Source organism: Tasmannia lanceolata, unplaced genomic scaffold (assembly GCF_043159265.1).
Source record: "Tasmannia lanceolata isolate RefF3 unplaced genomic scaffold, GAP_Taslan_0.1 ptg000210l, whole genome shotgun sequence".
Taxonomy (NCBI): Eukaryota; Viridiplantae; Streptophyta; class Magnoliopsida; order Canellales; family Winteraceae; genus Tasmannia; species Tasmannia lanceolata.
Window position 1 is genome coordinate 1 of NW_027518886.1, and position 17,159 is coordinate 17,159.

At 43.9% G+C, this 17,159-nt stretch overlaps 1 protein-coding gene and 1 long non-coding RNA gene across 3 annotated transcripts; both read right to left on the reverse strand.

Annotated features, from left to right (window-relative positions):
- Window positions 1-109: 109 nt before the first annotated feature.
- LOC143867221 (uncharacterized) lies at window positions 110-2,154 on the reverse strand. Its single transcript, XR_013243325.1, has 3 exons — window positions 1,786-2,154; window positions 1,319-1,571; window positions 110-1,251 (listed from the first exon to the last, which is right to left on the reverse strand). It is a non-coding gene; the product is annotated as an uncharacterized LOC143867221 (long non-coding RNA).
- An 8,206-nt stretch (window positions 2,155-10,360) lies between these two features.
- Window positions 10,361-16,879, reverse strand: LOC143867222 (uncharacterized). Of its 2 annotated transcripts, none has more exons than XM_077376068.1 (2): window positions 11,329-15,450; window positions 10,361-11,207 (listed from the first exon to the last, which is right to left on the reverse strand). In XM_077376068.1, the coding sequence occupies exon 1, from the start codon at window positions 12,461-12,463 to the stop codon at window positions 11,360-11,362; it is 1,104 nt and encodes a 367-aa protein (XP_077232183.1). In that variant the 5' UTR covers window positions 12,464-15,450; the 3' UTR covers window positions 10,361-11,207; window positions 11,329-11,359. The 2 variants fall into 2 exon arrangements, with proteins under 2 accessions (XP_077232183.1, XP_077232184.1); XM_077376069.1 differs by lacking the exon at window positions 10,361-11,207 and adding an exon at window positions 16,546-16,879 and having other exon boundaries at window positions 11,215-12,534.
- Window positions 16,880-17,159: the final 280 nt, after the last annotated feature.

Consider the following 17,159-nt stretch of genomic DNA (forward strand, 5'->3'; position numbering starts at 1 on the left):
AGAATTGAGCATATAGGAATCATCAAGGGTTTGAATTTTGGGAATTCAAAATGGGCGGGCTTATGAGATTCGGTCAAATGGATTCAGACATGCGACTCAGATTGAGTTGGGATATGACTTGGTTAGGCAAAAGGGAGGAAGTTCTATTAGGTGTAAAAGGGCATTAGTAGAATAGGGGAATGACTCGGTTGTGACATGGAAGGCCGCAACTTGGTCGAATGCGACTCGGTTGCATTGGGATGGGTTGATTAAGGAATTGGATTGAGTCAACTAAGGGGAGAGTCCAATCGGTTAAAGAGGTTGAGCATACTCGACTAGAGAGTTGGGTCAACTCGACTTGGGAGGTTGGCTAGAGTTGACTCAGTTGAGCTGGGTTGGGATCCCACTTGGATGGATTGTATTGGGGCGATTTGACTTAAGCTGCAGGTGGCCTGGCTGGGTTAGATTTAATGTAACCAGATTTATGGATAAATGGTGTGCCTCAGTGAGTGGACAAAGGTATGGCTTGGGTTGATGTGACTCGGTTGAGTTGTGCTAGGGTCAGGTTAGGTGGGGTTAATGGTTGAGTTGGATTGGATTGGGTTAATGGTCAAGGTCAAGTGCGGGTTGACTTGGCTTAGACTGGATTGGAACTGGTTGAGCGTGGATTGGGGTGCGGCTTGAGGTTTGGGTGGTTGGAGTATCTTAGGAACCAATAGGGCAAAGTGGCTCTTAAGGGGAATGAATTAATTGGGCCGAATGGGCCCGATGGCCGGGTTAACTGGGTTGGCCGGGTCTATTGTAGGGGTGTATGAGGGTACTGTTGGGTGGATGAATGAAAGGCATGTGGTGTATGATGTGTGGCTATGGTTATAGGGTTTAAGGCTTATGGGTATGGGTTTAGGTGTGGTTAATGGTTAGGTTGGATTGGGTTAATGGTTAGGGTCAAGTGAGTCGGGTCTAAGTTAGGAGCAAACCCGAGACTAGCCATGGTCTAACTAGGAGGAAGCAGGGTACAAACCAGGGTGCGGACCAGGGTGCACCAGGGTGCGAACCAGCAGGGAACCAGGGTGCGAACCAGCAGGGGAACCAGGGTGCAACCAGCAGGGAACCTAGGTGCAACCAGCAGCGAACCTGGGTGCAACCAGGGTCTAACCAGAGTGCGAACCAGCAGGGAACCAGGGTGCGAACCAGCAGGGGAACCAGGGTGCAACCAGCAGGGAAACCAGGGTGCGAACCAGCAGGGGAACCATGGTGCAACCAGCAGGGAACCTGGGTGCAACCAGCAGCGAACCTGGGTGCAACCAGGGTCTAACCAGAGTGCGAACCACCAGGGAACCGGGGTGTGAACCAGTATCGAACCTGGGTGCAACCAGCAACGAACCTGGGTGCAACCAAGGTCTAACCAGAGTGCGAACCAGCAGGGAACCAGGGTGCGAACCAGTATCGAACCTGGGTGCAACCAGCAACGAACCTGGGTGCAACCAAGGTCTAACCAGAGTGCGAACCAGCAGGGAACCAGGGTGCGAACCAGTATCGAACCTGGGTGCAACCAGCAACGAACCTGGGTGCAACCAGGGTCTAACCAGAGGCTAACCAGGGGGAACCAGGGTGTGAACCATTAGGGAAAAATAAAAATGAAGATAAGATGGGTTAAGAGAAGAGGGAAACATGTATAACTTCAAAGTCTACCATCAAGAAGAATGAGTAAAGATTGATCCTAGATGCTTCCTAACATGGTTTTTCTTTTAAAGTAAAAGATATGCATGAAAACAGACCCTACATAGAATTGAAATAAATGCCTACCTCTTTGAAAACCCACTTTGTGTTTGATTTTTCTTTGATGTTAATTCCTTGAAGATGATTCCTTGCTTGATAATGACTGCTTTTGATATATATCACCCAACGTATCACCCGATCCGGCAAGGATGGCCGAACCCTTGAAGAGATGAGGGAGAGGGATGAATTTTCTAAGAGAGGGATTCTTTTTCTTCTTTTTCTTTGGATGGTGGGATGAGAGGGTATTTATAGGAGAATGGGATAGGAGGTTAGGTGAGGTTAGGTGAGGTTAGGTAAGGTTAGGTGAGGTTAGGTAAGGTTAGGTGAGGTTAGGTGAGGTTAGGTGAGGTTTGGGTGGTTAGGATGAGAGGAGAGGTTAGGTGAGGTTAGGTGAGGTTTGGATGGTTAGGATGAGAGGAGAGGTTAGGTGGTTTTGGATGGTGAGACCCAGGTCAAGATCTGTCATTGATCTAACGATTTACGGAAATCGGGTCTCGGAATGGAATCAGGGTCCGGGCTATGAAATGACCCTAGCTTATTTTGTCCCGATTGATGATCCGTAAAGTCAGATCAAGATATTAATGACCTAAAACATATAAATCAATGATAGAGGGGGTTCTCACATGGATTTAACACACTAAATTCACTAATCAGGGTATTTTTCAATTTTTCGGATCTAATCATCTCACCAGGTACATCTCTTTATCATTTTGTTTTTTTCAAAAAATTTGAGGATGGATCAATATATTAGGTTATTGTTGGTTAAAGTAAAGCAAAATGTGGGTGTCTACAGATGCCCCTCTTTGGTAGAGACGACGTAGTCATCGAATACCAAAGTCAAAATGACAGAACCATTTTGCGTAGCTTTAATCGACAAAGGACCCCCTAAACACAATGCAACCTAATATAATGCAAGACCTTAGATGAAATCCTAGAATTGGAATGCAATAAAACAAACCCGCTGCGGTGCCGCTGGCAACGAGAGAAATGGGATACCATTTTCAAATGGATTTTCGGAGGGAAAGGAATATCGCTTTTGAACAGCTTCAGAGGAAATGAGACGTCATTTTCAAATGGTCTCAGAGAATAATGGATGACTTTTGAAAGATTCTTAATGAAAATGCAGCATCATTTTTGAATGGGCTTGGGCAAGATGAAATACCGTATTTATACGGATTCCAAGGAAATGAGACATCATAGTTGTATGATGTTCAAAGGGTATAAGAGACCATAGTTGTATGGATTCGAAGAGAATGAAATACCGTATTTGTACGGATTCCAAGGAAATGAGACATCATAGTTGTATGATGTTCAAAGGGGATAAGAGACCATAGTTGTATGAACTCGAAGAGAATGAAATACCGTATTTGTACGGATTCCAAGGAAATGAGACATCATAGTTGTATGATGTTCAAAGGGGATAAGAGACCATAGTCGTATGGACTCGGAGAGTGAAATACCGTATTTGTACGGACTCCAAGGAAGCGAGATATCATATTTGTGTGATGTTCAGAGAGAAAATATCTTTTTCCAAATGGATTCAGAGAGATATGATGATTTGAGCTTTGAGAGAAATCGAAATTTCCAATTAACAACTTTAGAAGCAAAGGATTTAATAACACTATGCAGCAAAAGAACTTCAGGGCTTAAATATGGGATGCCACTTCATTAGCAATCTGCCTCAGTTTGAGGCATTCTAACCTTCTTCTATTCGTTGACCGGAGATTATTCTTTCAAAGATCTTCGTCATTTGTGAGAGCGTCACCTTTTTCCAAGTTCCTCAGAACCTGTTAATGAACCTGCCTTCAGAGTGATTGCACCCTACAACAATTCTAAAAATAAATTTTTTTTTTTTTTTTTAAATAGAACTACAGACACTTGTAATAAAAACACAAAATAAGAAAGATTACTCCAGTAATCTCGTGATGCTTCTGACTTATCAGTATTTTCTTTTGGGTTAGACTAGCCTCTTTTAAAGAACGTTTCTCCATTGATAAACATCTTCACTTATTTTTAATACAGTGATACCTCATATATCTTTCTATCAACTTTCAGATTGCTTCAAAATTAATGCCCCTAGTTTCGAGAATCATTGTGTATTAGCTTCGCCTGACCTACCGCGAGTTCAGAGACCGATGTAATTCTTTTGGCGTGAATCCAATCTTACCACGACCAAGTCTTCCTTTTTTGGATTTTCAACTTGGTGGACCGCTCGGCCTTAACTTTTGCCTGAATCGCCTTTTCAGGTTTTCGACTCAGCGGGCCACCCCCTTACCTTTTGCCTAAGCCGCCCTTTCAGGTTTTCAACTTAGCAGGGGAATGATCCTAAATTTTGCCTAGATCGCCTTTTCAGGTTTTTCAATCTAGCGGATCTTCAAGCTCCATTTCTTTTCTTTTTTATTATTTTTTTTTTTATCTTCTTTTCTTTTTACTTGAACACCAAAAGGACTTTATAGGTGAGGTAGGGTTTTTCAAAGAATGGCTTAAGGTTTTGCAAGGGTCTCGACCGAACCTATGAACAGGTTGCCTACGTATCCCAGTGTAGGAATCAGATCATGCGTAGTTCAGGGCGAATGCCCCTAGTATATTGGGATTTGAAGGAAAATTTTATTTAGGCTCAAAAGGGTTTGCAAAAGGTTATAAATTTTTTGATTTTTGGTTATGAATTTGGGATTTATTCGGCCAAAGGACGGCCTTCTGATGTTCAAGCATAGAACCTCTTGAGTTGATCAAGATTTGTTGGTTCTGGCAATATTTCTCCATTTAAATTACGGAGCTTGACGGCTTTTCCGGGTAAGATTTGGTCCACAATGTATGGTCCTGACCAATTTGGTTTGAACTTGCCCCTTGGGTCAAACATTGGTGCTCGATTCTCTTTTAGAACAAGATTGCCTTCTTCTAAATCTCTGACCTTAACCTTTTTATTAAAAGCACGGGCTATTCTGCGCTGATAACCTTGCACATGGTAAAGCGCCTTTAATCTCTTCTCGTCTAGCATGTTCAACTCTTTATACCTGGCATCTGCCCATTCATTTTCTGGTAACTTGACTTCAGTCAATACTCGGAGCGAAGGTACACGGATCTCAACAGGTAGCACTGCTTCCATCCCGTAAACAAGAGAGTAAGGGGTTGCCCCAGTTGAAGCCCTAATTGATGTTCTGTAAGCCCACAAGGCGTATGGTAACTTATTCGACCAATCTTTATAAGTTTCTGACATTTTGCTAATGATAGTCTTGACATTTTTGTTTGCAGCTTCTACCGCTCCATTTGTCTGCGGACGATAAGGCGAGGATTTATGATGCTTAATCTTGAATTCTTCGCAAAGAGAGATTACTTCCTTCTTGAAATGAGATCCATTATCTGAGATAAGTTCATGGGGAATTCCATATCTGCAAATTATGTTGGTGCGTATGAATTTAGCAACTGATGAGGATGTAAGCTTTGCATAAGAAGCGGCCTCAACCCACTTGGTGAAGTAATCAATAGCAACGAGTATGTACTCGTGACCATTAGACGACTTGGGAGAAATCTTGCCAATGATGTCAATTCCCCATACCGAAAACGGCCAAGGAGAGGTAAGAGAATGCAATTCGGTGGGTGGTACATGGATGAGATTCGCATGTATCTGACATTTATAGCATCTCTTCACAAATGTGTGACAATCTGCTTCTAATGTCGGCCAATAATACCCCAGACGTAGGATCTTCCTTGCCAACATCTTCCCATTCATATGAGGCCCACACACCCCTTCATGAATATCTGCCAGAATTTCTTCTGCCTGATCTTCAGTGACACATAAGAGTTGAATTCCATCGAAAGACCGTCGATACAACTCTCCTCCACAAATGACGAAATTAGCTGCCAATCTCTGCAAAGTCCTTATTTCTTTACTCGACGCCTCATTGGGATGCCCCTGGCCTGAGATGTAGTTCTTTATGTCTGTATACCATGGCTTTCCATCGGGACATCTTGCAGCTATTTCTATAGCATCAACATATGCAGGAGCCCATTGCTCTTGAACCGTGATGGGCCTCATCTTCATATTGTGAGGTATGTCAATCATGGAAGCTAACGTTGCTAAGGCATCGGCGAATCTATTCTTCAACCTTGGCAAATAACTGAAAGTGACGCGTTGAAATTGCTTAGCGAGAATATCCAAGTATTCATGATATGGCAATAGCTTTTCTTCTTTGGTTCTCCACTCTCCTTGAGTTTGGCAAATGATTAGCTTCGAATCTCCATATACGTCAAGATTCTCTATGCCTAAGGCCAATGCAGCCTCAAGCCCAACAATGCATGCTTCATATTCTGCCATATTGTTGGTGCAATTGAATTGTAACTTAACGGCAACGGGGACATGCTCATTTCGAGGCGACACAAGCAATGCCCCTACTCCTTGTCCTGTTTGGTTTGCTGCTCCATCAAAATAGAGGGTCCAACCAGTTTCTGGATACTCATCTTCAACCATCATGATCTCTTCATCTGGGAACATCGGCTTGAAATGCTGACTTTCTTCTCGGGGTGCTTCCGCCAATTGTTCAGCAATGGCTCGGCCCTTTACTGATTTTTGGGTTACATGAGTGATGTCAAATTCAGACAACAATAATAACCATCTGGCAGTCCTGCCTGTCAGGGCTGGTTTTTCAAAGAGATACTTCAGAGGATCCATCCTCGACAAAAGCAGGACCTTATGTGATAAAAGGTAATGCCTGAGTCGCTGAGTGGCCCAAACCAAGGCTAAGCAGGTTTTTTCTAGGACAGTATACTTTTGTTCATACTCCAACATCTTCTTGCTAAGATAATACACAGCCTTTTCATGCTTGGTTTCTGGATCTTGTTGTGCTAACATACAACCCATTGTGGTTTCTGTTACTGACAAGTAAAGCAGCAATGGATGCCCCGGTATCACTGGTGCTACTATCGGTGGCTCAGACAAACTTTGCTTTATCTTTTCAAAGGCCTGCTGACATTCCTCTGTCCATTCTTTGGAAGAGTTCTTCTTTAAGAGCTTAAAGATAGGTTCACAAGTTGATGTCAGATGAGCGATGAATCGCCTTAGGAACTGTATCCTTCCTAGGAATCCCCGAATTTCCTTCTCGGTTCTAGGCGGTGGCATCTCCTGGATAGCCTTAATCTTCTGAGGATCTACCTCTATACCCCTTTGACTCACCATAAATCCAAGCAACTTACCGGAGGTAACCCCGAACACACACTTGCTAGGATTCAGGCGAAGCTGGTATTTGAGAATTCTTTCAAAGAACTTCTTAAGGTTCGGGATATGATCTTTCCTTTCCTTGGCTTTTACAATCATATCATCGACATAAACTTCGACTTCTCTATGTATCATGTCATGGAGCAAGGCTGTAGCTGCTCTTTGGTACGTCGCACCGGCATTCTTAAGACCAAATGGCATTACCCGATAGCAATATGTCCCCCATTGTGTAATGAACGAGGTCTTAGCCATGTCCTCGGGTGCCATCTTAATTTGATTGTAGCCCGAGAAACCATCCATAAAAGATAGTAATTCATGCCCGGCCGTATTGTCCACCAAGATATCGATATGTGGTAGAGGGAAATCATCTTTTGGACTTGCCTTGTTCAAATCCCTGAAATCTACACACATTCTCACCTTTCCATCTTTCTTCGGTACAGGTACTATATTTGCGAGCCATTCTGGATATTCCACCACTTGCAGAAATCCAGCATTCAACTGCTTAGTAACCTCTTCTTCTACTTTCAGGACCCACTCAGGCTTCATTCTCCTTAGCTTCTGCTTTTTAGGTTTAATCCCAGGCAATAAAGGTAGCTTGTGCTGAACAATGTCTTCGCTCAACCCGGGCATATCTTTGTAGGACCAGGCAAAAACTTCTTTATATTCCTTAAGTAGGTTTATTAATTCATCGCGCTCTTCAGAGGATAGAGTATTTCCAATTCGTATTTCCTGTATTAAATCTTCTGTTCCGATGTTTATAATTTCGATTTCATCTTTAAGAGGCTGGGCTCGGCGCTCCTCCTCTTGTTTGAGCATATGCTGCAATTCAAGGGGAGTTTCGTCGATCCCCCCTTCCTCATCTGAGGAGGGAGTGTTATCATTATTATTAAAGTCAGAAGCAAACACAGAGACATACTGAGAATCAGATTTCATTGAATTGAAAGAAGTTACATCATTATCATTGGACTCATCCTGAACAGGTTCAGGATTCACATAGTAAATAAACTCAGAAAATGACTCGCCTGGACTAGGCACTGACACTGATTCACTCGACTTGACTAGACTTGACTTAGCAATAAAATAAGATGGAAAAACATCAGAACTCCAGTTTGAAAGATTTTCTGTTGCAGGTGCAATCTGACTCTGAGGTTCAGTAAAGGTATCATTACTCTGAATAACTGCCACTAGCATATCTTCACAATCTGTCTCTTCTTGTTCTTCAAAATTGTAATCAACATCAGGCACATTTTCTTCAAACAAAGATTCCAGCACATCTGGCTCAAGGTAGACTAACCAGTCCTCAACAGTTTTCTCAACATAATATATCGGCGGTTCTGTTTCTGGGAGAGCAAGGCCACTGAATATTTCAAAACCGGGTATCATGATCCCTGTCACTGAGTCATACCATGGTTCAGAAAACCCATAGTATGGAAACGTCTCACCTTCTTTGATAAAATGACCATTCATTGATAAGGGATATGGAGCCATTAGGAGTACCCTTCCGGTGCGGCGGATTTCTTCCTTCAATTTCAACAATTTTTCCATGGCTTCCTCCTCCTCTTCAGTAGGTACATATCCAAGACCGAAAATTCCATGGTTTGCTTTGATTGGGCGCCAGTGAGATGCCTTGCTTGGATCACGGCCCAAATTCATACCAGGGAAGTAGTTCATTTTTCTCATCATCTTGGCCACCACAGAACTGATGGCGAACGGCAAACACAACTCCTCCCGAGAGGCATCCTTGTAAGAGATAACAGCAACCTCGAATGCGAAACCATTCAAGTTGTAGTCATCTGCTTTTGCAACTGGAAGGATTAAAGTTTCTCCTGTTATTTGCCCTATTTCTGGCTCTTCATCACCTCTGACAGTGAACAACTTCCCATCTTTAATGAACTTCAATTTTTGGTGAAGGGTTGAAGCGACAGCACCTTCCTTATGTAACCAGGGACGTCCTAGAAGCATATTGAACGAGGCTTTGATATCAATAACTTGAAACTCAACCTCAAATTCTTGACCGCCCATAACGATCTTGGTGGTGAGGACTCCGACCACATTTCTTCGGGTATTGTCATATGCGAGGATACCAAGGGTTGATTCGGCAAAATCAGTGGGACCGAAACCCAAGGTAATGGCAGTTCTTAATGGACACACATTCAACGCGGATCCGTTATCTACCAACACAGATGGTACTTTCTTGCCTCCACAAACAATAGTGACATGAAGAGCTCTAGCATGATTCCGACCTTGAGGAGGCAGCTCTTGATCTGAGAAACTAATGGCCCTGGTGGCCTGGGTTAGAGCAACAACTTCAGCCAGTTGCTCCGGAGATATCTCTGAGGATACCTGTGTTGTATTCAATTCTTTTAACACAGCCTCTCTGTGTTTCTTTGATGCTATCAATAATCCCCATACAGATATAACAGCCTGAGTTTTCTTTAACTGCTGCACAACTTCATCATCTGGATCTTTCACATATTGCGGCTCCTCTCCTCGAGCCAATGCCCCTGGATTTTCGACTCTCAATTCAACAGGTTTGAAAATTCTTCCGCCCCTTGTCACATGTCTGACTTCATCCAATTCAGGCTCATCATAAGTGATAATTTGAGGGACTTGTGGCTCATAGGTGATTACCAAGGGAGGTACAGACTCTCTTAGGTGTGATTCATCACAGAATATGATTTGGGGTTCAGAGATGGGTTCTAAGGCACATATGAGGGTAAGAGGGTCAAACTCAGGATCTCCTATGGTTATGGCATTAACGGCAGCAGGAGGATTTGCATGACCAGGTAATGGGTTTTGGGTGACATTGGGTCTTGGCTGGAATGCAATGACTTTCTCATCAATGAGTTTCTGGATTCTAAATTTCAAGGCAATGCAGTTGTCAGTAAGATGACCAGGACCTCTGTGGTACTCACAGTGTAGGTCAGCTCGCCAACTTGCAGGTAGAGGATTGGGGGGAGGCCGGATGGCAGGTAAGGTTATGCGACCTGAAGCAAGACACTGCTTAAGCACCTCTGAAGATGGAATGGGAAGAGGGGTAAATTCTACCCGGGTTTGTTGCCGAGGTGCGGTTGCGGTTTGAGCATAGTCCATTACTAAAGGTTCTTGGGACCTAGAGGATTGAGCATTGGAACGGGAAATACTATTGACTTGGGCTGGAGGGGACTTTTTGAAATCTCTGGGGTTTGGGTTGCTACGGTTGAATACACCTTGAGCCATAGCCTCCTCTATCTGGGTGCCAGCCACGATGAAGTGTTTGAAGTCTGGATAGTATTGCAAAGACATGTGATACTGGAGCTGGGGGGAAATATTTTTCATGATTATCTGGACTTGTTCTTCCTCAGACGGGCGCTCCATCATCTGAGCTGCTATTCTCCTCCATCTTTTCACAAAAATCAAAAAGGATTCCCTCAAGTCTTGCTTTGTTCTCTCTAAATCCTTTCTGGTGATTTCTGTCCCATCATCATATTTGAATTGCCTGATGAACTGCTCGCCGATATCCTTCCATGTCCTGTAACGAGTCTTGTCCAAGACCATGAACCATCTCCTCGCAACCTTGGTTAGGGAAACTGGGAACAATTGAGCCATTTGCTCAGAAGATAACCCTTGAGGCTGACACATGATGGTGAACATTTGCAAATGTGTGATTGGACAACCCACACCATCATATTTGTCGAAATCGGGCATTTGAAAATTGGCAGGAAGGCGAATTTCGGGAAATAAAGTAAGATCACTGGGATTGAAACCACCCTGGTCTTGAAACTGAATGTCTTGAACTTTCCTGGTAAGAGTCTCTAATTTCTCCATAACAGACTTATCAACCATGGACTGAGAAGGCCTACTGTGATTCTCGCTGTACTGCTCTTTTTCTAAGTCTTCTTCGACTTTATCAGGGATATTGATGAACACTGTTTGGGCAGGTGCTACTGGAGTAGCTGCTTGGCGCATAGGCCCTTTATCCTTGGACAACGACGGTTCCAACTTTTCAGAAAGCTGAGCCTTGATAACTCGGTTTTCTTCTTTGAGTTCTTGAAGCTGTTGGAGAATCAAAGTAAGAGTATCGGTAATAGCAGCGGGTGGAAGACCATCTTGGTTGTCTGCCATTGGTGAGGATGAGGACGGGAAAGAAGGAGATGCTGGGGTTCTTAGAGAAGGTGGCGGAGAAACAGATTTCCTCTCTAACCGCGAAGAGACCCGAACCCAAGGAGTATTAGGGTTAGCTATGATGTTTATTGCCCTGTAATATCCGAAAGACATATTTTAAAATCAGAGAGAAGAATAGACGATGATGCACACATAGACAAAGATAATGAAAGAGAAGGATGGACTTTATTGATCAATCATTAAAATTTGAGTACATGGTTCAATCTTTCAAAGATAAACATGGAACTAAGCATTCTTTTTAGACTTCTTCTTCGGACGACAATCTTCCTCAACTGACTCCTTTAAAGGTTTGATGATTCTTGCATCCCAAGCAGATGAAACAGCTTTGACAATCTTGGGCTTGAGACCCTCAGGCGGATAGAAATGATGAAGGGGAGGCACAATGGATTGCTCCCTTCCATACTGACGCTGAATCCTGGCAGGAACATAAAAGGATGTCTTTTTGAAACCAAGAAGGCGAACGTAGTTAGCTTCTCCGGTGTTGAAGACAGCTTCTTGGATTCCGGGAATTTGCCAATAAATCTGATCTTCTTGGCGAGAATTTAACCATTCAACCCAATCGCTTTTATGATCGAAAGAAACATCATGACGCCATTCACTGAAGGTGTATAACGTATGATCAAAATGGACAGGAGCTGCAATTTTTAGCTTGTGGCATAACCACACTTGAAGTAATGCAGGACATCCTGAGAAAGACCCAACGAAAGAGCGAATATAAGAGCTTGGACCTGAACTGGCACGAAGGTGAGCCATATCATCCAATCCATTGAAAGTTTCTGCAAGCATAGTAGGAATTGGATTGGCGCCACGATCCATTTGATCAACGAGGTCCAGAAGAACAGCTGACGCAAAGCGAGAAGGCTGGACAGTGAGGAACCTAGCAAAGGAGCAGAATCTCAAAGCGCGCCGTCGAGCTTTTTGAATATCAACAGCACCAATGTATCCAACAGGAGGGTAAATGTCAATCAGTCGCTGCATGGACACTTCTTGGCCTTTCATGAAAGAGTTCATGGATTCATCTGAATTATCCATCAAGCAAAGGAACAAAGGACGATAATCTGGAACACAGGATGGCTTCACTAGAGGGCCATCCACAGGATATTCCAATAAGGCACACCATTCTTCAAAGGTGGGACACATTTCTTGGTTGCCAAAACGGAAGACATGATGATCGGGATCCCAACACTCTGATGCGGCATAGAGTAATCCCCAATCGAGCTTGATGGTTGCCACGTAGCCGAAGAGATTTTTCTCTTGTTCACTTATGGCGTAGATATGGGATTCTCTTAATGTACCACGGATCCAATCAAGAATTGTACGAGTAGACATAGTGCCCGTAAGCCAAGAGAAGGGATATAAGAATGATCAGGATTACATGAACACGAGATTGGGATAAGTTCCTGCCAGTACAAGGAAAGTATGAATACATGATCGAATCACACGATAGAAGAATGAAAGGCATACGATCGAAAGATTAGATGAGATAGCATAAGATTGCTTTCAACGGATAGATCAAGAATGACTAATCCTATGAGATCTTTGGAAATGATAGGATTTATATCCTAACCCCTAAAGGAAATTTTTTTTTTTTTTTTAATCTCGCACATTTTAACAGTGTGACCTGAAGGCATCAACCCTAATCCTAATCAAGCGGAGTGGAGAGAGGATCTCGACTCATGACTTTGTTCGTGTACCTAGGACCGATCGTAGCCATTGGAAGATGGTCTACGGCCTAATCTAGACACAAATAGGCAGGATATCCTAAACTAGGCTCACACACGTGATGCACATGTGTTCGTATACTACATGCATGTGTGGGTTAATCTAGGGGTAAGGCCAAGAGTTCCCTTAGCGCGAATCCCTGTTCGATATACTGTACCAGTGTCCGGCGTATCAGTACGTGAACAAGAGATCCGTTTACGTACCATAATGGTACTAGGCTAAGGGTGGAATGCTTCTCTAGCACAGAGGCACCAGGTGATGAAATCCCAGTCAACCATGCTAGATAACACTCCGGGTTCCTAAAATAGGACGTGTGTGCACGTGAGATGCAGAGTTTAGATGCAAGTGATGTAAGTGTGTGCAATATGTTTGCGCAATCTATGATGCCTTCAGGTTTTGTTAGATTAAGTTTGAGTAAAGTGTGATGAGAAAATAAAACAAGACAAACTAATCTAACAAGTATAGAGTTTTTATGAGCCAATTAAATTAAATTCAAATGAATTATCTTTTGAAATTTTAATGAAGTTAGGTGGTCCCCAGCAGAGTCGCCAAACTGTGGTACCCGAATCCCGCGAGAGGGGTGGGGCGCGAGCCGCCGCGCTCTCTCTCTTGGTCTCCTGTATCCACGCGATTGGCGTGTGCATTTAATTATTGATTTGAATTCGTCTTTCATGTGAACTTGGGATCACTAAGGCAATCCGAATTCCACACGAAAGAGATTGACAGAGTCGCCACCTAGATGTGGGATCTAGGACCCGAAATTAACCAGAAATCTAGACTCGCTACCTGGTTACGAGAATGGAAGGTATGGGGAGTTATCCGCCACATGCACCATTCCTGCCCGATAATCGGTCTTCGATTCCAAAAGCTAACTCTTTTAAATTTATTTTAAATGGCTCATTCAACTCTATGTTAATGTGCGAGCTAAGTGACATGCATCCTATGATCTAATTTCAATGTGAATCCTAGATGTGTATCTTGATTTATTAATTTGTCTGGATTCATTCTAAGTGAAAGTTCTCCTAGAATTCTAATTTCATGGAAAGCCCTAAATGATTTGATTAAGCATTTACAAGAAAATTAATATTCAAAACACCACAATTTGTTGTGGTGCCGACTCGCGGGTGGTATGCCGTCAGACATCCAAGCTGCCTACGTACCCAAGCCTCACTGGGATCAGAGTCGACGTAGTTCGGTGCACCTAAGCTAAGTTACATATGCCTAACTCAACTAAGACACCGACCTAGACGGGATTGACTGTTTCAACAGTTTTAGGAGAAGTTATTTAATTCAAGTTGAGGATTTTATTATCTTAGGATTTCATCTAAGATGCTATATGATTCTCATCTAAATGCAAATGGTCCCTTAGACTAATGCAGGTTTGCCTTACATCCTAGTTTACTAGGCTTGTCCTAGGGAAAGATTGGGTGACTAGTGTAACTAGACCTATGGCACGGTTGCTATACATAGCAAGCGTCCGTGATGAGGCTGGACTCCTAACTCTAGGACTCTCTAAAACTTAGGACACGACACGACACCGGTGTTCCTAAATTGGGCTCTAAGGGTCCTTACGACGGAAACCGTGATCCAACGGTTCCGAAAGACACAAGACAAATCGATTTAAATTCTCGAGGTTAGTGAAAAAAAAGATGGAAGAGATGATGAAATAGTGTGAGGGAATGAGAAAGATAGAGAAAGGTGTGACTGAACTTGGGAGTGCCAAATTGCCTACGTACCCCGCGATGGGGATCAAGCCACACGTAGTTCCGCTGGGGAGGTTGCTTGGATTTTGGAAAACAGGATTGGTATTTGGATCAGGAATCGGGTTTGTATTTGAGCATTGGACTTGAGATTCAGAAACATTGATTTAGCAATGGGATTTTGGAATTGGGAATTTGCATCAAAGAATTGAGCATATAGGAATCATCAAGGGTTTGAATTTTGGGAATTCAAAATGGGCGGGCTTATGAGATTCGGTCAAATGGATTCAGACATGCGACTCAGATTGAGTTGGGATATGACTTGGTTAGGCAAAAGGGAGGAAGTTCTATTAGGTGTAAAAGGGCATTAGTAGAATAGGGGAATGACTCGGTTGTGACATGGAAGGCCGCAACTTGGTCGAATGCGACTCGGTTGCATTGGGATGGGTTGATTAAGGAATTGGATTGAGTCAACTAAGGGGAGAGTCCAATCGGTTAAAGAGGTTGAGCATACTCGACTAGAGAGTTGGGTCAACTCGACTTGGGAGGTTGGCTAGAGTTGACTCAGTTGAGCTGGGTTGGGATCCCACTTGGATGGATTGTATTGGGGCGATTTGACTTAAGCTGCAGGTGGCCTGGCTGGGTTAGATTTAATGTAACCAGATTTATGGATAAATGGTGTGCCTCAGTGAGTGGACAAAGGTATGGCTTGGGTTGATGTGACTCGGTTGAGTTGTGCTAGGGTCAGGTTAGGTGGGGTTAATGGTTGAGTTGGATTGGATTGGGTTAATGGTCAAGGTCAAGTGCGGGTTGACTTGGCTTAGACTGGATTGGAACTGGTTGAGCGTGGATTGGGGTGCGGCTTGAGGTTTGGGTGGTTGGAGTATCTTAGGAACCAATAGGGCAAAGTGGCTCTTAAGGGGAATGAATTAATTGGGCCGAATGGGCCCGATGGCCGGGTTAACTGGGTTGGCCGGGTCTATTGTAGGGGTGTATGATGGTACTGTTGGGTGGATGAATGAAAGGCATGTGGTGTATGATGTGTGGCTATGGTTATAGGGTTTAAGGCTTATGGGTATGGGTTTAGGTGTGGTTAATGGTTAGGTTGGATTGGGTTAATGGTTAGGGTCAAGTGAGTCGGGTCTAAGTTAGGAGCAAACCCGAGACTAGCCATGGTCTAACTAGGAGGAAGCAGGGTACAAACCAGGGTGCGGACCAGGGTGCACCAGGGTGCGAACCAGCAGGGAACCAGGGTGCGAACCAGCAGGGGAACCAGGGTGCAACCAGCAGGGAACCTAGGTGCAACCAGCAGCGAACCTGGGTGCAACCAGGGTCTAACCAGAGTGCGAACCAGCAGGGAACCAGGGTGCGAACCAGCAGGGGAACCAGGGTGCAACCAGCAGGGAAACCAGGGTGCGAACCAGCAGGGGAACCATGGTGCAACCAGCAGGGAACCTGGGTGCAACCAGCAGCGAACCTGGGTGCAACCAGGGTCTAACCAGAGTGCGAACCACCAGGGAACCGGGGTGTGAACCAGTATCGAACCTGGGTGCAACCAGCAACGAACCTGGGTGCAACCAAGGTCTAACCAGAGTGCGAACCAGCAGGGAACCAGGGTGCGAACCAGTATCGAACCTGGGTGCAACCAGCAACGAACCTGGGTGCAACCAAGGTCTAACCAGAGTGCGAACCAGCAGGGAACCAGGGTGCGAACCAGTATCGAACCTGGGTGCAACCAGCAACGAACCTGGGTGCAACCAGGGTCTAACCAGAGGCTAACCAGGGGGAACCAGGGTGTGAACCATTAGGGAAAAATAAAAATGAAGATAAGATGGGTTAAGAGAAGAGGGAAACATGTATAACTTCAAAGTCTACCATCAAGAAGAATGAGTAAAGATTGATCCTAGATGCTTCCTAACATGGTTTTTCTTTTAAAGTAAAAGATATGCATGAAAACAGACCCTACATAGAATTGAAATAAATGCCTACCTCTTTGAAAACCCACTTTGTGTTTGATTTTTCTTTGATGTTAATTCCTTGAAGATGATTCCTTGCTTGATAATGACTGCTTTTGATATATATCACCCAACGTATCACCCGATCCGGCAAGGATGGCCGAACCCTTGAAGAGATGAGGGAGAGGGATGAATTTTCTAAGAGAGGGATTCTTTTTCTTCTTTTTCTTTGGATGGTGGGATGAGAGGGTATTTATAGGAGAATGGGATAGGAGGTTAGGTGAGGTTAGGTGAGGTTAGGTAAGGTTAGGTGAGGTTAGGTAAGGTTAGGTGAGGTTAGGTGAGGTTAGGTGAGGTTTGGGTGGTTAGGATGAGAGGAGAGGTTAGGTGAGGTTAGGTGAGGTTTGGATGGTTAGGATGAGAGGAGAGGTTAGGTGGTTTTGGATGGTGAGACCCAGGTCAAGATCTGTCATTGATCTAACGATTTACGGAAATCGGGTCTCGGAATGGAATCAGGGTCCGGGCTATGAAATGACCCTAGCTTATTTTGTCCCGATTGATGATCCGTAAAGTCAGATCAAGATATTAATGACCTAAAACATATAAATCAATGATAGAGGGGGTTCTCACATGGATTTAACACACTAA